This window comes from Chelonia mydas, chromosome 3, assembly GCF_015237465.2.
Source record: "Chelonia mydas isolate rCheMyd1 chromosome 3, rCheMyd1.pri.v2, whole genome shotgun sequence".
NCBI lineage: Eukaryota > Metazoa > Chordata > Testudines > Cheloniidae > Chelonia > Chelonia mydas.
In genome coordinates this window covers 191,842,505-191,863,724 of record NC_057851.1, presented here as the reverse complement: position 1 = coordinate 191,863,724, position 21,220 = coordinate 191,842,505, and the positions used below count along the sequence as shown (strand labels likewise).

The 21,220-nt window shown below is 40.5% G+C and overlaps 1 protein-coding gene across 17 annotated transcripts in view; it reads right to left on the bottom strand.

The window, feature by feature from the left end:
• TASP1 (taspase 1) overlaps positions 1 to 21,220 on the bottom strand; it is a 219,704-nt gene that overhangs the window by 58,267 nt on the left and 140,217 nt on the right. For 5 of the 17 annotated variants that reach the window (XM_043544028.1, XM_043544032.1, XM_043544029.1 and 2 more), the window contains one exon: positions 2,620 to 3,528. The exons of 11 other annotated variants lie outside the window; for them this stretch is intronic. In XM_043544028.1, coding sequence (XP_043399963.1) covers positions 3,436 to 3,528 — 93 coding nt within the window. In that variant the 3' untranslated portion in view covers positions 2,620 to 3,435. Of the gene's footprint in view, positions 1 to 2,619; positions 3,529 to 17,685; positions 17,878 to 21,220 lie in introns of those variants that run through there. One more of the 17 variants, XM_037896123.1, reaches the window with a different exon arrangement.

The window sequence follows — 21,220 nt, the reverse complement described above, 5'->3', positions numbered from 1 at the left end:
CTCCCTGCTACACTGCTACTTTTAGCATGCTAGCTTGAGCAGAGTTAGTGCAGGTCTGTCTACCCGCATTGGTAAGTGATGTGCAGATTGTATAGGCATGTAACCAAAATAAAAAACTTAAGTACTTGCTACTCATTTTCTGCTTGATTTGCTATTTGGTTTATATTACAAAGCAAACAAATACTTCAGTTGCTTACTAACAACAACAGGTTTCAGAGTAACAGCCGTGTTAGTCTGTATTCGCAAAAAGGAAAGGAGTACTTGTGGCACCTTAGAGACTAACCAATTTATTTGAGCATAAGCATCCGATGAAGTGAGCTGTAGCTCACGAAAGCTTATGCTCAAATAAATTGGTTAACAACAACAAAATCACCAAGGGAGCACTACCCATATGCTGGAATTCAAATCATCAGGGCTTTCCTTTGGTCCACAAGGTAGTAAACATAAGTTGAAGGTAGGGTGAAGGGGGAAAAAGTTAAGGGGCCAATTTAACTATTTCACAAACCATTTTTAAAATCCTGCTTGTTTTCAGAAAGATTGAACTCAAACAAGAAATGTTTGCCGGGTTAATTGCACACAAATAGAAACCGCTAGACACCAAAACATTTCAGATGGCAAAAAGGGTCATTTTGAAACTGTTTCCATGAAATCCACAATAAAAAGAATCTGAAATCTCCAAGTAGCATATTCACCCCTATCAAGTCCAGAGGAACAGTTCCCACAGGGGAGAATCTGCCAATTAAGCGCCAAAATCATAGTAAGAGGGACATTACCTCAAATACTGGTATTTACAAAAACCTCAGTAGTCGTTTTTTTCCGCCCAAAATCTTGCCATTCTTCATTGTCTCCAGATCCTCAACTGTGTAAATCAACGTAGCTCCCATTCACTTTGGAAAAGCTGCACTTATTTACATCAGCTGAGGATCTGGTCCAATACATCTCAACATAAAAATCCTTTTGAGCTCAATGCATTGCCCTTATTATTTCCTGGACTGATGTCAGGATAGGCTTCTATGGGCACAAGGTTCTGAAGATTCAGAGCAGGCTGCACGTCGGGGACAGAAGGATGGTGAAGAAATTTGGCATCATGTGACCTCCAGAAGAAAAAAGGGGAACGTCCATGTACCAGCAGGGTAGATACAGGTAAGTAACCGTTTTCATGTTCTCTCCACAGGTACTAATGCGGAGAGTGGACCAGATGATACGTCTGAGGGAAGGGAGCAGAAGGAGACTCCGCCGATTGGAAGGCATGGGATGCACTGTCCTAGGGTTGGGGGTTCTTTGAAATATGTTAGAATAGTCTGAGGAAATCAGCTGTCAAAAGCAGCCATAGCCATGACAACCAGGATATTAGTGACTCTCCCCAAGTACGCACATGAACTGAAGGAGGGAGTGATGAGTGGCTGATTCTCTCTCAAGTCACAATGTTACTACTCAGGCGGCAGCAGGGAGCAGTAAATGTGTACTGTGTGAGGGGTGGAGGTGGGGAGGAATCAAGCTTTTCCAGTGGTCAGATTTTCTATAATTCCCTAAAAAACAACATATAAACACAAAACACAGGTTGGAGATAATTTCACAAACACATTAATTAGCATCTGAAATTTGGTTCAAATTCTCCATAGCATGTTAACAAAAATGGTTCCGAAAAATGGTGAGACACTTGAGGTACAGACCCTGTAAAACAGAAAATTCTGACGCAACCTTAGTCTGCTACTGAGAGACCGTAAAAAAGCAGGGAGGTAAAATGCATATTCTAAACTGCTAGGCACAGAGATTAACCTATCTGGTTGTCCCAGTTATGGTCCAAATTCTCCGCTAGTGTAATCTGGCACAGCTCCAGTGACTGCTGTGGAGCTGCACTAATTTACACCAGAGAATTTGTCCTTATAGATCTGTGCCTGCAGATTTGTCACAATGGAAAAACAGCTCTAAGCATGCAGTGACATTACCTTCAAAATTAATTCAGGCCAGTTTTTTAAAAATAAATTTATTAAGAATTTTTTCCATAAAACATTGATATCATAATCAATGCAACCATGTAATCAGAATCAAGCATTTCTGTTATAAGCAGGCACAAAAATACAAAAAAAAAAAAAAAAGGCGTGAGTACATTGTTAGGTGAACTATATGTTATTAGACTACATACTTATCCTGTACTTCTGGAAAAAGGTAAAATGGAGTATCTACTTTCTGATACCAAATTTGAACAGAAAAAAGATAAACTACTGTTTCTCTTTGGCCTATCTACAAGACATTGAACAAAAGTTGGTTGTTACAAAGATCTTATGGTGCCGTCATTGCCAACAGGAAGAAGAATACTGAATGGATATTTGAAATGTAAGAACTCATCTTCAGAACTCAAATGATTTGCTAAAATATCAGAACTGGTGTCCAGAGATAACTAACTGTTTATACTTACAAGGCAGATGTAGCCTACATAGTTATAGGAATATGTAGCTTTTTAGAATATGTAGGGGAAAAGTATTACAGTAAATGTATGCAAATTCATCCATATTAGACACATTAATATACATACAAACATGCTGTAAGTGAGCTCTGAGGGAGTCACTTTGTCAAGAAGAGTGCTACTCTCAGATCTCTCAACAATAATACGCATACTTAGCATACAGTAATATGCTCGTTTATTTCTGTACCTTTTTCTTAAAATATATATTTAAACAAGAAACAAAGAATAGTATTGAATCTTTCCATAAACTTTGTTTTCTTATTTACATTGTAATATTCCATTATACACAAAGTAAAGACTGCATTACGGTACATTATCTTTATATAGCTTTTTTGTAATACGTACAGCTTGAAGCTATGTAACATCTTAGCTTGGGAAGAGAGATACAACTTATATTATAAGATATTTAAAAACAATTCTGGCCATAATTTTGCTCTAGATTGTTTCACTGAAACCATTCTTTGTCAAAGAAAAATGCCCCACACAGGGGATGAAGAAGCAGTGTTTAAGTCACCACTGGATCCACTTAAACTTAAAAGAAATGTACAAACCACAATCACTTTTGCATTACCACACAACTATCTCTGAGGCCCGTTACTTCCTAATTTAGAACATGAATGACAGTTACTACCACATCTTTAAATTAGTTTTTTTCCATAGTTTTAGGGCATTATTTTTTAAACTGTAAACAATGAAAATTTAAATGCAACATTAATCATACATTATCTTCACCCACCTGCACAACGAGGAAGAGTTCTGATTTGTTTGGGAGAAAAATGAGCATGCACACACCCATTCACACAAAATGAGCATAAATAACAGCCGCATTTATCTCAAGTTATGGTGCACGTGGTTGCAATAAAGAGTATAAAATGAGAGTAAAATTCCCAACATCTGTTAAAACACAAAAGAGCTTATTGTACAAAATGTCATTCACATTCTCTGTATTGAGCTGAGAAGTTAGTTATTCAGTTTGCTGGGGTTTCCAGCCGACAGACTCCTCCTTCGATTGCCACAGACTGCCCTGCCACAGCTCCAGGAGGAAGTCTCGAAATGTGAGTCTGTGAAAAAATTGTGAGAACTTTAGCAATTGCGGAAAAAACAGAGAACTGAAAGCAGGTGGAATCGCTGGATACAAAGACAGCTTAAAAAGCCCACAGTGTTTAGATTGTTCAATATGAACATATATACATGCAAATTACAACACAACTGAAAAAGCTGCAGACCGGGAACGTTTAGTATAAAGAGGACATTAATTAATAGGAGGGGACATAGTAGACGTATGCAAAATAATAAACAGTGCAGAGCAGGTAAATTGGGTGCTGCAGTTTACCCTACCTACTACGTGAACAAAGCAACTTCAGTAAAGTTGACACAAAATTAAAACTGATAAAAAAAATATGTTTTTGCACAATACATAATCGATATGTGCAGCTCCATGAGAGAAGACATCATTAATGCCAAAAGCTTAGAGGATTCAAAAAGGGTTAGAACTTAATATGTTTGTGGGACACAAACTCATGCTTCAAAGCTTAAAGCCAACTTTAACTGATGAAAAGGTTAGGATGAAATTCCAATGTGTACTTTTTTGAGAGAAGAGTTAAACTGCAAAAATGTTTTGAGAAAAAAAGTATGGTCATGACAGTATTTCAGCAGGAAAAATCAAAACACCCGTATGAGAGTTTAGTTTGTCAGATTGCTAGATGGATTTAATATATTATTCTCTATTTATATTCCGGTAATGCGTAATGGCCCTAATGATATAGGAAGACACCATCCCTACCACACAGAGCTGGTTATTACTGGTTGTGAAACTGCACTACAGGACAGCTAAATATATTTTCCATATATTACTTTTCAATGTTAGTAATTGCCAAAGTTATCAAAGTGATATTATACAATTATGAATGGAGGAGGATACACCATTAAGCTGTGGTCCAACTATGAAAAAATTTGAGAAACTCTATCTTGAGTCATCCCATCCTCTATTTCTGAAAAGTATCTGTTTATTGGTTTTATATTGGCAAACACTGTTATTCATTATATCCAAAGGCATGTGTGAGCCCTGTTGTGTGATGAGGAGTGGTACTGCTTCAGTTTATTGTTTGTCTATTGTTTTACCTTCGAGGGAGTCACATAAAGCCTTATAAAGAACTTACAACTTGACACATACCATTCTTCATGTTTAATGGTGTCTAGTTACTCCTTTTCCCATGTGTTTATTGGGGTTATATAATTCACATTGCTCATAACAATAGCTTGACATAATGGTTATTTCACCTCTTCAGTCCGTATTTGTTGTGCTTTATTTTGCAACTGCAGAAGATTTGTTTTGTACAGTCTAATTTCCTACCAAGGAGGACAGATCCGTAAGTACTGAAGAAATTTCTTTATTTTCCAGGGCATACTTCTTTGTAAATGGGCAATGATAAAGACTTTACAATACCAAACACGTATATAAGCGTATTCTGCCTTATTGTTAGTGCTGTGTTACTGTTACATGTAACCCATCATTGTTTCCATATGTAGCATTGTTATATGATATCGACATATATTTTGGTCCACATGGTGTTGACTCTGCAATATAATAATGCTACATATTGAAATAATCGTGGATTACATGTAGGGCCAGATGGCTAAAGCAGTGCTTGGTGCACTGGGAGAGGTGTCACAGTCAGCTTGCTACAACCCTTCTGCCCACACCTCAACTCCCAGAGCTGCTGGTTTGGACTCTGCTGTAACTTTAAAAAGCCTCAGGGCTACTCTACGGTCTGTTCTACACTACAGAGTTAGGTCAACTTAAGCTGCCTTGCGTCAACCTAACCATGAAAGCGTCTACACTTAAATTTTGTTCCCACCGATGTAACTGTTCTGCTATGTCAACTTAACTCCACCTTCACAAGTGGTGTAGAGTCAAGGTCGATATAGTCAGGATGACCCAGTGTTAGCGTAGAGACTGTGTTGCTTATGTTGACTGTTACTGGCTTTCAAGAGCCATCCCACAATGCCCCACACTGACAGTACAATTGATACAAGTACTCCCGGTGAGGATGCGCACTGCCAACACAAGGAGCAAAGCGTAGAGACGCACAAGTGATGTAATTATTACGGCGGCTGTGTGCCAACGTAAGTTAGGGCAACTTAATTTTACAGTGTAGACATGGGCAAATCCGTACTGGATAGTAACAGCACTCCCAGAGGCTTAGGGTAGGTGAACAGTTACTGTTGTCTAAACTACAAAGATTTTGTCAGTATAGCTATAGCAGCAGTGCCCTCTGTGGAGATGCACTGTATGCTGACAGGAACTTTTCTGCCAGCATAGCGATTTGCCTCCCTGAATGTTAGCTATGCCAACAGAAGTACTCTTCTGTGAGTACTGTGTCAACATTAGGGGTTTTGCCGGGATAGCTATGTCGGCTAAGGGGTGTGGGTTTTTTCATACCCCTGATCGACATAGCTATGCTGACAAAACTTTGTAGTGTAGCCCTCACATCACACTGCCAGAGAATCACCAGCACGCACTGTTCCTGCAACACCCTCATCTATTCCATGTGCTAGAAGTTAGAGAGGAGGATAGCAGTTTCCCTGGCTATTATTCCACTCAGATTCTTTAGCTGTACTCTTAGGGCAGCTTTAAGGGTTTTTTTTGTGCCAGGACAAGGATCAGGTCTGTAATGCTCATGCAATACGATTATCTGTAGCGTATACTGAAGTTGCAAAAACTGATACACTGAAGACATAAAGTCCTCATTTTCCATATGTGCAGATTAAAGCCAATCACTTAATTCTGGGAATTTTATTATTTCATAATAGTTAAATATATAACAGGCTCAGCCGATTAAATTTCATTGCCAGATATTCTGGTATATTTTGCATTAGATGAAGGGACTTAGGCAAAAAATTTACACCTATTTTGCCAGTAGTCTCATTATAAAATGGTGAGCTATATTTACTTTTAAAAACATTTATTTTTTAGATTATGGGCTGGATTCTGCCAGTCTTCCAAGTGCTGAACTCTCAATGCTAGTTCAAGCTTCGGAAGAATAAGACTTGCAGGATTGGACTTTATTTCTTTATTTCTGTTTTAATCGGGAGAGATGTCACTGGCATGACCCATCGGCCTCAAACTTGGGTCACAGGAGTAGCCATGCTTCAACTCTCCACTTGGGAGCCTGCTGACAACTCCTAACCCAGGACCCATGGAGCCCAGCTTGAGGCTCCACCTCTGATGTTCCATTGGTGGCGTCCCAGAGCAGCCAATTGGCCTGTTGGCCCTATTTAAGCGAGGAACAGGAAACTGTCCGAACAACTGAGCTCCCCCCTGCTCTGGACTGTGTGCCTCCTACTCCTGATCCCCCAGCTTGACTTCCTGGTGTCCTGACCTGGCTTGGATCTTGACCTCTGACTTGTGGTTCTGACCTCTGGTTTGTCTCCTGCCTCTGAATCCCTGGTATCTTGACCCAGCTGACTCTTGACTCCCAGCTGTGGACTCCGGCTCTGACCACTAGGTCTGGTTACCTAGGACCTGGCCCTGACAGTCACTTTATAAAACAGAATGTCTTGTAACTGCTCCACTGCTAGTGGGAGGCTAGACGGTGCAAGCCTTATTTATGCTGCTGTGCACTTACTAGACCCTATAGTCCCATTAATCTTAAAAGGTCCAAGGATTGCACAATTTAACACACTGTGAGGTGGTATGTTTTGAAAGTCTGTAAGTCTAAAAGATAAAACAGTAACAACATGTATCAGTTGAGCAGAATGTTATTTAGAACCTTAACCACAATTCACTGTAAAGACATTCTATATTCCAGAGGCACGGCCTCTTTTAACCCCCTCCTTGATAAGGTTATCCTGGTGTCTGCGCTTAGGTGGTCTTCTTTTCAGTTAAATGACAGAATCAGATTTAATTAAAAACATTTTTAAGGTTTTCATTTTACTGGTTCAACTTTGATGCTTAGCCCTCCTACGTGATATATGAGCATCTTTCTACTTTTAGAACAATTTTGGTCGAGATCATGATTTACCACTTCAAGAAGAGAGGGTTCCCTTCAAATCTCCTATGGTTCCCCTCAAATGCAACTGACAATTTTTGGAACTATTATTTCAGAGTTAACCTTCCATTTGTTTAAAAAGATTTATAAGAATAACTGGTAGAACCAAATTTGCAAATATCTTTTTCGGAGGTCTATTTAAAACCCCAAATAAAGTTAGAGCTATCATGTAAAATCAATTTTCTTAGTAGTATGCAGTAACAGTCTTTACTCAGTAGAAGCATGCTACTGATCACGCAATACGATACCACAGTCAATGTGGCTCAGTGGCCCAATCTGAATCAGACATCCATTATGAAGTGGAGATGGTCATGGCAGAGTACACTATTGGAACGAAGGAATAGTACAGTATGAGGCATGGATGCCCACAGATTCTGCCAAGTGGTACAAGGGCAAATATTTTTTACCAAAACAGAACCACCAAAATTTCTTAGGCCTGCAGTAAGACATTTATTCATTCATTATAAAGGATTCGATTTTTCAGACATGATTTTTCTAACCCAAATAAACAGTGGGCACAATTAATAAAATTTGTGCTTACCTGCTTACCCCACAAATCAGGTAAAGTTAGATGCCTCAATACACCCACAAACAACTGCAGGTGAAAGCTGGGAGGCTGGGTTGAGTTACGTATTGAAAATCACTCTAAATATACTTATTATTTCTAACGACAGCAGCTGGCTCTTGAATATGAAACCTCAGTGAGAATTTGAATAGATTTTTCAAAACACAAGAACGTTTTAACAGATAATCAGTAAATCTGTATCTCAGATGTGTTATTTAGACACAGGCACTCTATTCCACTTTTTTGACTATGAAAAGGATTTCCAGTGTATAAAAACCTAAAGTACACCTCCAAAATCTGTGTATCTCCTTACTGAACTACAACACACATGCAAATGCATGTATAATCAAAATCCTTGCATGTGTCTTGACATATAAACTTTTCTCATCATCTCTTTATCTTGCATGCAACTCAATATCAAGTAATAAATGAAGTACTATCCGATTTTATGCATAACATTTCATGTCACTTTTACTCAAAAGCAAGTAACTATTATGTCAAACAGAAAAAATATTAAGATGACTTTTAAAGAGAAATAAGGTCACAATATTTTATTTTTAAAATATCCATAGCTATTTCATGTTGTATGAAAGAATAGATTTGAAGTGCTATACATTTTATATTCAATTAAACTCCCAAATGACCTTTTAAGATTAGACTCTCATCAACCCTTATTCTTAGGCATAACAATTTACACTAAATACATGTCTCCTTTGATTTTAGTAAGATTTTTCAGACTCAGCCACCTTACTTGTATATTTTGTTACTTTTTTTTTTTTAAATAAATAAATATCCCCTACACTACACATTTTTAATTCTTGCTGGATTTAGGCTTGTATGGAACACAACAGGACAGGAGAGCATTTAGTTAGATTAGATTGTACCTTTAGCTTTGCAAATGGAGGGAACCTAGATCTGGGGTGGGGGCACAAAAAAAGCATAGGAATAGAAAACAAGTTCCACTCCCTTCTTCCAGCCCCATGGAAGCTTCTCTGTTACTGCTCTGTGGATCAACAGGCAGGGTTGCCAACTTTCTAATAGCAGAAAACGGAACACTCTTGCCCCACCCCTTCCCTGTGGCCCTGCCCCTTCTCCAAGGCCCTGCCCCCAGTCACTCCATCACCACTCCCTCCGTTACTCGCTCTCCCCCACTCTCACTCACTTGCTCATTTTCACCGGACTGGGGCAGGGGACTGGAATGCAGGAGGGGGTGAGGGCTCTAGCTGGGGCTGAGGGCTCTGGGGTGGGGCCAGAAATGAGGGGTTCAGGGTCCGGGAGGGGGTGAGGGTTCTGGGATGGGGCCAGGGATGAGGGGTCTGGAGTGCAGGAGGGAGCTCTGGGCTGGGGCCAAAGGGTTTGGAGTGTGGGTGGAGGCTCAAGCTGGGGTAGGGGTGCAGGATACGGTGAGGGGTACAGAATCTGGGCGGCGCTTACTTCAGGTGGCTACCGGGAAGCAGCAACATGTCCCTTCGGCTTCTGGGTGTAGGTGCGGCCAGGGGGCTTTGCCCACTGCCCCAGCCCACAGGCGCTGCCCCCACAGCTCCTGGCCAATGGGAGCTGCGGAGCCGGCGCTCAGGGCAGGGTCAGTGAGCAGAGCCTGTTGGCTATGCCTATGCCTAGGAGCCAGAGGGACATGTCGTCGCTTCCCAGGAGTCACGCAGAACCCGGTAGGGAGCCTGCCAGCCCTGCGCCAATCGGACTTTTAATGGCCAGGTCCTTTTACGACCAGATGTTCCAGTCAAAAACCGGACACCTGGCAACCCTATCAATAGGAGACAGATTAGGGGCAAAAGGGACAGCCTGTCAATATAGTACATGCCTCACTCTTCCTGTTGGGAATATGCAGAATAAGATATTGACTCTGTGAGAATCATTTTACTTTGGTGTTCCCCTTGAAATGAAATCCGCTGGATGAAGTTTGAGGTTGGGAGGGCCATATAGAAGCATGGCTCCCAAAGGAGAACGGCTGCTATGTGGACAAGGAAGAAAAGCAGCAGTACTGGACCTCTATGGGTTTAGAGTACCAAATCTCATGTACAATGAAAAAGAAGGAGCAGACAAACATCACTTGAACTATTTTTGTAGGAAACTGGGAGCTGAAGCTTGCACTGGTGTTTTTTTATCTTGATTTTTTGTAATAATTACCAATACCCTGCCTATGTAAGGTAGCATCTGTTATGATTTGCTTTTGAACTCTAGAGATCCTTCCCACTCCTCTTAAAGCCCAAACCAAAGGGTAATCTTTCTGGCCTGGAATAATTGTTAATTACGGTAAGAACATTATATGATTTCTTCTTTTGGATCAAATGTATCTTTCAAATCTGAATTACTTGGCTTTAGGATTAATTTTTTTCTTAAACTACACATGTTGTGCCAAGAACATTGCTATTTGGTGCCCCATTTGATAAAGTATTCTGACATGACTTGAAAGGTGAACTGTACTAGCTAATATGACAAGCATTTATTAAAGTCTTTAAAAGAAAAAGACCAGTTTAAGTGCTCTCCAAAATGATGTCACTTGGCCTTTTTTGTGCATATAAAAGTAATAGTTCTTGTCAATGATTAGCTCATTTTTTTCATTAAAGCCATAAACATAATGTGAAATGAGTATGAGTAAGCCAAAAGTAAGACAGAGCTGCATGAAAGTAACAGAGTAACAGCCGTGTTAGTCTGTATTCGCAAAAAGAAAAGGAGTACTTGTGGCACCTTAGAGACTAACCAATTTATTTGAGCATGAGCTTTCGTGAGCTAGAGCTCACTTCATCGGATGCATACGACAGTATGCATCCGATGAAGTGAGCTCTAGCTCACGAAAGCTCATGCTCAAATAAATTGGTTAGTCTCTAAGGTGCCACAAGTACTCCTTTTCTTTTTATGAAAGACAGAGTCCATCACAAACTGCAAACCAACGTATAGTGTAAATTAGGATCGTGCATAACTACCATACGACAGCCCATTCAGTGCTTGTGCAAACCTAATGAATGCCTCACTTATTTTTCAACTAATTTATCATACAAGGGAAAGTGTGTTTTGGTTAGAATATTTTGTTTACAGAAATATCATTCTGATATCCAGTACATTTTTGAGAGCTGGAACAGTATCATTAAGAATAAGCAAATCAAGAATAAAATGCACTGAATTTCATTTGCACTCTGCCACCTTACTTATTAGAGAAAAAAATTGCCACATCAATTTATTGTAGACAAATCATAAATAACCTATGGGAAATGAGGTTAGAATTCTAAGTAGACCTTGAGTTAATAAGGAAGTCAAGAGAACACCAACAAAAAAAAGGAATCTACAAACTGAATATAGTGATTCTAGACTATTTTTACATTTTAAAATGTTAGTACAACACATTAAGACGGATTGATATACATTAAGATAGTTTCTAAAGTAAGTGTTTTAATTCCTCTCAGTTAACTGTACTTCCCATATAATTCAAAGTCACATTTAGATAGTTTAAAAAGATGAACAACAATGCACCATTCTACCAACTGATGATGATTTGGGACTCAGAGCATTAGATGATAACTCTCAGATTAGTGATATTTAAAAAATATACCAAAACTCAAGATTTTCACTATCCTAAGTGTTGCAAAAGCAGAGTCAGATAACAGATATATTCATACTTACATCCCACTGTTAATATCTGCTGCAATTATAAATATTTTATGTTTAATGTAGAGGAAAACAGTGCACATAAAAAACAAGCCCAAATATTTTAGCCTGTTCCTAAAATGTTGAACATATTATCTTGTGTGAAATAGGAACATGATACCGAGCAGAAGTGTAAATAAGCGGCCAAATTCAATGTTTAGAACTTGGCTAAAGCCCACCAAACATTCCAGCTTGATCCAGAATTTCATCATGCGCTGGAATTTCACCCCAGCTACGTTTAAACTGGAGCAAGATTTAGCAGGATTAATATAGTAGAGACAGCTACGTAATCACAGATGTGTGTTTCAGTCATTTAAGGTTCAATGTCTTAGTTCAGCAATGTGGACTGCTCTAGGTACATCTTACTACAAAGTCAAATCCACAGTTTAATGCAGGGATTGTCAATAGGTGGACTGCAGGTCAAATCTGGACCACCAGGTGCTTCTGAACTGCCGGTGAAATCTTTTTATTTAATTATTACTATTATTATTATTTTTGTATTATATTCTCTAGAGTCTGGACCATGACTGTACCTTGACCAAGAAATCTGGACTTGACAAAAAATAATTGATTACCCCTGGTCAGTGGTGTGATGGTTCGAAGTGGAAATCCTCCTATCTTTCCAGCTTTAAAAACAAAATAATTAAATATAAAAGCCTTCTGCTGTGTTCCCCGATCTCAGAACCCAGTATTTTCATGATGTTCAAATGAAGCTGGAAGTTGAAGCTAGGCAAAAATTCAGACTGGAAATAAAACATACGCTTTTAACAGTGAGAGTAATTAACCACTGGAACAATTTATCAACGGTCTTGGTGGATTCTCCATCAGTGGCAATTTTTAAATCAAGGCTGGATTTTTATATTTAAAGATACGTGCTAGTTCAAAAGAAATTATTGTAGGGGAGTTCGATAGCCTGTGTTATACAGGAGGTCAGACTAGATGATCACAGAGATCCTTTCTGGCTTTGGAATCTATGTTCTATTAATAAAATATTCTAATTTGTATTTCAACTCAGGATGGTCCTTTCCAGCTAAGCTGGAGTGCTGAGTTCTGAGCAGAGAACTGGATGTTCTAGAGCAGTGGTTCTCAAATTTTTTTTCCGCGGACCACTTGAAAATAGCTGAGGGTCTCGGTGGACCACTTAATGATCTTTCCAAATGTTGTTTGTACCATTAGCTAACTATTGTAAAGCGCTTTGGATAAAAGCGCTATATAAAAAACCCCTTAATAATAAACTTTTTTTGTTCTACAAATAAAAGCACACAACTCATATTTTAATATCAGTAGTTTTACCTTTCTAATGCAATGGTTGTGCCCTCTCTCCCCTGCCGTGGCAGCCACCAACCTGGGCTGAGAAGGAGGGGGGGTCTCTCCCTCTCTGCCCCACCGCAGCAGCCCCCAAGCTGGGACTGGGAGGAGGAGGGTCTCTCCTCCTCCACAGCAGCCACAGAGCCGAGGCTAGGAAGCAGGGCTGTCTCTCCCTGGCAGCCGCAGCCCTGGAGCTGGGGAAAGTCGCCTCTTTCTCTGGCCGCCACAGCCCTGCATGTCCCAAATTTTCCCCACTGTGTGGCTCCACGAATTAGATGGGTGGCCCTTCATTGTCTCGTGTGCGGCCACCCAGGTGCACATCTTAGAGGGAACTATCTGCAGTCCACTCAATGGAGCACACAGTTTGAGAACCTCTGTTCTAGTGTATGCACAAAGTTCTTTTCAAGCTAAGAATTACAGAATGACTTCTTCAGTCAAATCCTACATATCTGAGTGCAGATTTAAAGATGAGAGTGACACATATTTTTCCTATTTCATGCATATAAAAGAGCTTCTCTGTAGTCTGAAATGTATGACTAAATGACTAAACATAAGATTACTGAGTAAATCTTTCCACTAATTTTCAAATTAAGATTATAATTAAAATGTATATTTCTTTACTCAGTGAATATTGGGTAGGTATCTTTCTCTTGGCAAAGAACTTTCATAAACTCTTTTTACCGAAGAATGCAATGACGTACAGAAGCTCCCTACCTTAAAACAATACCAATTATTGTAATCTGTACTTGTCATACACATTACTTCAGACATTTTAAGGGCAATAACTGTTAAATTTGGTAACAACGTCTAGCATTTTAATGGCAGTAGCTAACTATGAATCACATTTTTCCTCTGCTTGTCCCGTTGCCACTCGGTTTTTCTGACTGGAAAATGAAGAGTTTTCAGAGATTTTTTTTTTTTTTCCTCTTTTTTGGTACTGAAGCGACATCACTTCTTGTAGATATTCACAGCAGCCAGCGTTCATTGTAAATATGGTGGCATACAAGATTCCATCTCCCCTACCCATTCACTTTTTCCTATCCCCTGGGCAGCAACTTAAATCCAATAAATTAGAAAATGGAAAGAATGACACACAGTAGTTTAATATTAAAACCAGCCTTAGGATAAGATTTATAAATTCATGTCACAAACTCAGTACAAGGAACAGGTTTTAAACTGGAAGTTGAATTTGGAATACAACAAGAATTACAATTAGACATTTAAAAATTAGAGTGATTTTAGATCATCAAGATGGTAGAAAAATCTAAGTCCTATAAAATCAAATTATAGTGTATCAAGGATGTTGAGAACCCTGCACGTTGGGTTCTCAACATTTTACAACTATGTTCAGTTTCTTTTTTTTTTTTAATAAAGCTAATAAGTAAATTAGAAACTTTTTATCAATCATGTCTTGATAAAAGACTATGTTAATTTTAAAAGGAAAAAATGCGAAATGTGCAAACATGTAACTTCATTTGTTGGCTATTTTAAACATTTGAGGAAAATAACTGACACATGACAAGCTATATTTACTAGACGTGCTGTCTCAAAGAGATTGGCCTGATAGCTATCTGTTCCGATTGGTGAAGCAGATTTCACCCCCACTATAAGAACAGTATCTAACTTAACTAGTTGTAAAAGTGATCATCAGTAAATGAAGTAAAACTAGTTCAGATCTTTTATACATCCCTCCACTGACAATTTGTGTTTTCTCCCATCTGCCCCTCACACTTTAGAGGAAAGCCCCATAACATTCTTCAAAGCCACTTAATTGTCCTCCAAATCCCTCCTTAAAAAACTCTTCTTTGCTATGATGCTTACTTCCTGGTGTAGAGAGACAACGATTTATCATACTGACCAACACTGTCTCATTCCTTGTACTTCCTTGTCTGTCTATACCATCTGCTGTCTCTACAATTCTTAGACCAGGGGTCCCCAACGCAGTGCCCGCGGGACACCCCGCCACCAAAATGCCACCGCCAAGCGTGGCCGCCGGAGAATCGCCCACCAAAATGCTGCTGAGAAGCGTTGCTGTTTCTCGGCAGCATTTCGGCAGCGACACTTCTTGCCACTGCCACTTCTCAGCGGCAGCATTTCGGTGGCGGGGTGCCCAGCACCCACCACAGTCTTCTGGGAATAGCAATATGCTGTTCCCACAAGAAAGGTTGGGAACCACTGACTTAGACTGTAAGCTTGTTGGGGGCAAGGACTGTATTTTTGTTCTGTGTTTGTACAGAGCCTAGTAAAACAGGGTCCTGATCCAGGGCTAGGGCTCCAAGGGGCTCCAATACTAAAAATAATAAATACAGATCTATTTCGGCTTTCCACCTGCAAGGAAAGGGACTGCAGTGATACAACAGAAGGAATTAAAGCCTAAATCAACAAGGACTACTGGAAATGAATAATGTGAACTAAAGAATTCTTTTCCTGAATACCAGTTTCCGTAGAGAATATTTTCTACAACAAGCTACCACAATTAACACGTACCATCCCCCACCCCACCCTAAGTCAAACCCACAATTAAATTGCACCACAAGTACTTCCTGCAGGCTCCCACTCAGTTTCTCAACATTGCATTAAGTCTCTTCTACATGCCTATTTTGATCCTGCTTCAAATGAAACAAGATGGGAATAAAGCACCCATTTAGGGCCTCAGTAAACCTAAAGAGCAGAAACAGCATGAGCAATTGCAATGTTTAAAGCAGTTGAGTTGGAACACAAAACAACAACTTAGGCAAATAGGTGGTTTCCTCTCTACCAGTCGTTTCCTATCCTCCTCAAAAATGTATTTTTAAGACAAGGTAAATAAACCCGAAGGAATTCAAATGGAAAATAAGAGTAGTTAGAAGGGCAATGAATTACTGATTTTTAATTGAAGCCCTAGTCATAAACCAAATGTAAGAGGGCAGTTCTAGTTGAACTCCTTTAAGCCCAGAACTGGTAACTGTCCATCCAGAAAGCATTAGCTGCCATTGCATAACTCAGACCAGGTCTACACAGTTGTTTTTTAAAACTGATTTAACTATTTCACTTATGGTTTGTTTTTGTTGGTTTGCTTTTTAAACCAAAATATTTAAACTGGTACAACCCCTAATTTTTATGAAGTTATATTGATACAGGGCACCTTTAAACACATATATCTTATTCCACTAGTTTTATAAGAATAAACTATATTAGTATAACAGCTTCCACACGAGGGTGTTGTACCACTTAACTACAGCATTTCAAACAGATACAGTTAAAACAGTACAAATACTGTTTAGCCAAGCCCTCGCAATAGTGTTTATAAATTGTGACATGTAATTTGAAAGGTAGCAATGGGACTGTACATACTACAGAAAACATGACTAAGGAAAAAAAACTATACAAAAGGTGTCAGTCTCCAAATAAGAGAACCCATCAACAAATACTTGACCCAAGATACCAGAATATCCTATACAGCATTATTGTTCCTTTTGTTTCATCACAAATTAAGCTTCATTGTATTTTCAACACTACACAAAACAGTTACCCTACAGAAGTATGGTTCTTCTAGATGCGTTCACCACACAGATTACTCTGTTTGTAAGCAAGAGCCCCAAGTACACAAAATCAGATTCCTTTAGCCAGCAATGGCCACTGTGGCTATGCCTACACCCTAGGTACTCTCGTTCCCCGCTTCCCCTCACACCTGGAGGTATACACGACAAAGTGGGCCCAGGGCAATAGTGTCTTGTAAGTGCATGATTTGAGCTCTATGTAGTTGCCCTACAAATTTCAAATATAGGGACATTCCTCAAACAGGCAGCAGAGGCTGCCTCAGCCCTAGTGCAATGAGCTCTCATGTGGCTAGGTGGGTCTAACTTGGCTAACTTAATAACATGTCCTTATATAGTTGGAGGCTCACTTAGATAACCTATGAGGGCACAGATTGCTCCTAAACTGTATCAGCAAAGGACACAGTCTGGATGTGTTCCTGAATGCTTTTGTTCTGTCTAATTAATAGAACAGTGCCCTTAGAGTGTGTGATGGTTAGCGTCCTCCAGGGTTGAGCAAGGCCTGGGAAAGAAAACCATGAAGTGAATGAACTGGTTTACATGGAACCAAGACAACCTTAGGCAGAAATTGGGGGTGACATCTAAGAGTGACCTGATTCTTATGAAACTCTGGATAAGGGGAACTGCCACGAGGATCTCAATCTGCAGATCTAATGGCTACCAGAAAGGCTAAGAGTTAAAAGAATGCATGAATGAGCCCTTCTAATTCTATATTGAGGTTCCAAGAGGGAAAGGGTGCTGAACTGGAGGGAAAAAAAATGTATGAGGCCATTCAGGAATATTGCCACCTCATGGTGGGAAAATACAGTTTGGCCCTGGCTAGGAGAATGATGTGACTATAATACTGATAGGTGGACTCTTATGGAATTGTTGGAAAGTCCAGATTATTTGAAGGCTAGCAATATTGCTGAAACTAGCGATGTCAAGAGAGACAGCTAATACTGAGATGCACCAATAGAAAACAACTTACGTTTACCTTTGTAAGTCAGTCTGGTTGAAGGTCTCCTGCTTTGAAGCAGAATGTTCTGAAGCTCAGCTCAAGAGCTACTTTCAGTGGACATCATCCCGCCAGCAACCAGGCTCTCAGTTGTAGAATCTGACCATTCTGTGAGACTATCGGGGCAGCAGGTAGGCTGATGGGTGGACTGTGTTGAAAGACTGAACAGAGCAGAGTAGCAGAAGTGCCTGGGCCATGTATGGGTTATCAGTCTTGCATCTTCCCTCAGTTTCCTCATTGCTGTTGGTATCATAGGAATGAGTGGAAAGGCACAGACACCAATCCCACTGTGTCTGAGGGATGAGAAACACATCTGTCGTGGAATCAGGGCTCAAACACACTCTGGGGCAGAATGCTTGACACTTGTTCTGTTCTATAGCAAACAGTGCTACGGTACCTCTTTTGCATGTAGGGACTCATAGAAACAGGCCTGAGTCTTCGACAGACCACTCATTGTTGCTGAAGAATTGCCTTGAGAGTTGACCTGTTATGTTCTGGCTTGGAATGAACAAGTGACAGTTGCATGGCTTTTTGGTGGCGTGGAGATGATCTTGCTCCCCTTGCCTGTTGATATAATCCACAGCTATGATGGTGTCTGTCAGCACTTGTACTGTGGATCCCCGTAGAAGAGGAAGGAATGCTTCACGTGCCTTCCTAATGACCCTGAGCTTTAAGACATTTAAAAGGAGGCGGGCTTCTTGAGGGGACAATAAGTGCTGAATCTGAATGGGATCTAGATGAGTCCCTGTGACACAGCAGGCTACAATCCAGCTTAGTGGGGGCTGTGTCTCCCCTGCCCTGTAACTTGGGGTGCCCATTACAATGCCTTGCTGCTGTAGCCTCCAACCTGGACTGCTCACAAACAGCCTCTAGCATGTAAGTCACTCTTAGCTATGTCTGTGTGTGCAGCAGCCAGCCAGCCACGCCTTGGCTCTTACAGCCTTGCTTATGCTGCAGGGTGACCCCAACACCCCCCAGTAGGGATGTAAATAAGGTTTAAAAATAGTAACTGTGTAAGCTATTAAAATTCTACCGGTTAAACGGTTAACCATGAAGGAGTTCACATAGGCGGGGAACTAGGGGCATGGGGGGGTGCTGCAGTTGGGGACTCCCTGGCGCACGGGGCCGGCAGCTGGGACCCCGGGAGCACGGGGCCCAGAGCGGAGTTTAATCATAAACCAATAAGACTGATGATTATCGGTTAACTGGTTAAACTTTTACATCCCTACCCCCCAGTCCTGGATCTTCCTCCAGAAACGTATGTCTTGTACTGGCCAGCCCTCTACCAGACAGTACAAATATATTAAGTCCCTTATTCTTTTAAGGGAATAATACGCCATCTTAGTATTTTAAACAGTTATCCAGATATTTCAACTTAAATGCACCGCATACAGCTAAAACTATAAACAAGTTTATTAACTACAAATAGAGAGAATTTATGTGAGTACACGTAATGAGGCATAAAAGTCAGAAATGATTACAAAAAAAATAAAGAGAAAATGTTTACTGGTGCCTAACTGAACAAACTATATTGGATTCAAAGCAAAGTTTTCTCAGCACATGCTTTCAGCAGTCATACTGACCAAACTCCCCCAACGGCTGTCTCCTTCGTCTTTTCAGGTGCAGAGAATGTGATGGGCAGGGAAAGAGAGGGGTGTCTGCCCCTTCTTTTCATAGTCCTGCCCACCCTTTAAGAAGCATTTCCAGCTGGGAGCAAGGTGACACGCAGTCTGTGTGAAAGGAAACTCCCTGCTGTTTCTTTGCTAAGATGTACATTTTTGCCCCTGCCCTGCCAAAGAATGGCCTCTTAGCAGATAACGGTCCATCAGCCTTCTTTACACTGGACTGAGGGGTCAACTTGCCCTTTGTCTCTGAGGAACTGATTTGGCCACTCCCCAGATTTCTCTGGAAAAAACACTTTTAGTCACGATCTCATCTTATGTTTATGACTTCACATATAACGCTGCTATGTGCACTTTGCCATGATATCAATCAGCAAATTATGAATTTTTAAAGGATACATCACAAGGCCTACTTTTTACAAACATTATTACAATGTTGTGTAGGGTGTGAACACAGGGGCATATTCTGTTACAGCCCCCCACCCCTAGTAGAGAAGTCTGTCACCAGAATCTTGGCAGATAAAGTGTAGAGAAGGGTACTCCATTGCCATCTTAAGGAGGACTTGCTACTAGTGTAATGAGGAGAAGACTTTTTGTGAGACTGTGACCATCATGCCTATGCACACTGATTTCAGCCAGCCTTGCACGGAACATAGGTGAAGTCTGGCATGCTACGAGACATAAGTGCATGAGGCCATGTGTTCTAGAAGTCTGAGACATCAGTTATTCAGCAAATGAAGACAGCCTGGACGTATTTTAAACTGGCATTTCCACATATTTAGTGCCTATATTTAGGACATTAACACCTTCTTTGCTGACCCAAAGAAGGAGGGAAAGCAAAAAAAGAGAAAGGCTATCCATGGGCAAAAAAGGACAAACAAATCTGCATTCACCTAGCACCTAGGCAGCTGCAGGGGAACAATTATTGAAGACTAGAGTCTTGAAAAGAATTCTGATTATAGCAACTCTCTAATAGAAAAACAGCCCTGCTTTAGGTAGAATCCACTGCAATTAAAATAATAAAAACAAAATAGGAAACAGTTTGTAATGGCGATTCTCTGTTTGCTTCCTGCGGTAAATGAATCCATGGAGCCTGAGGTATGTATTTTTTCACCTATTGCTGTAGATTGGGACCTAGCCACATAACTATTTTCAATTTGCACCTTCTAGAATCCAGTGGTGGAAGCCAAGTTTCTCTGGTCACTTCTATTACAAACTACTATGTGGCAGAGTTATTTTAGGTTGTTCATCCAAGTTAGAGCCGATTGTTTGCCGTCTCAGAACATATGCAGTTGCTTGTTGTAGTATCTTCTAACGGTTGTTTAAAAAGGGAAGGTCAATTTCATAAGGAGAGGTTTGGCTCCCACTGCTGTGAGGACATCGGGGCAGGCTGGATAAAGAGGACGTGGACAATGTTTCTAGCTGAGATGTAGGAGATGGTTAGGGAGTTCTGACCCACTACACGCAGGATGGTCCTATGGACCTCCTGGTGATAAAGAACAGTCGGGAGGTCCTGGCTGTCCTGCCAAGGGAGGTGGTAAATGCCTCATTCCAACTGGGTGGCATGCCCTTCATGTTCACATTGAACAAATTCTGAGCAACGGACAAACCTTCATGAACTTAAACATTTTAGTTAATAACTGATCAGTCTCCTCTCTTTCTGGAGAAGGGTAACTGAGATGCTTGCTTGGCAGTTCCAGGCACACTTGGACTTGATTGGTTCCTTTTATATCTTTCAGTCATGCTTCAGATTGCTTTCTGGCACAAACAGCCAGGGTCAATAATTTTCTGCTGGTTACAGACAATCAAAAACTGTCCTTAATGATAAAGTTTGATCTCTTAGCTGCCTTGATACCATGGGCCATCAGGTGTTCAAGAGGCTGTGGTGATAACTCAGATCTTCCCCGCTCCTGGCTTAGTAGGGGTAGTTGGCAAGACAGTCCCACAACTCCCTTCAGCATCCTCTCTAATATGGGTGCCCTTTTCCATTCTGTGGCACTGAATTCTGATACAT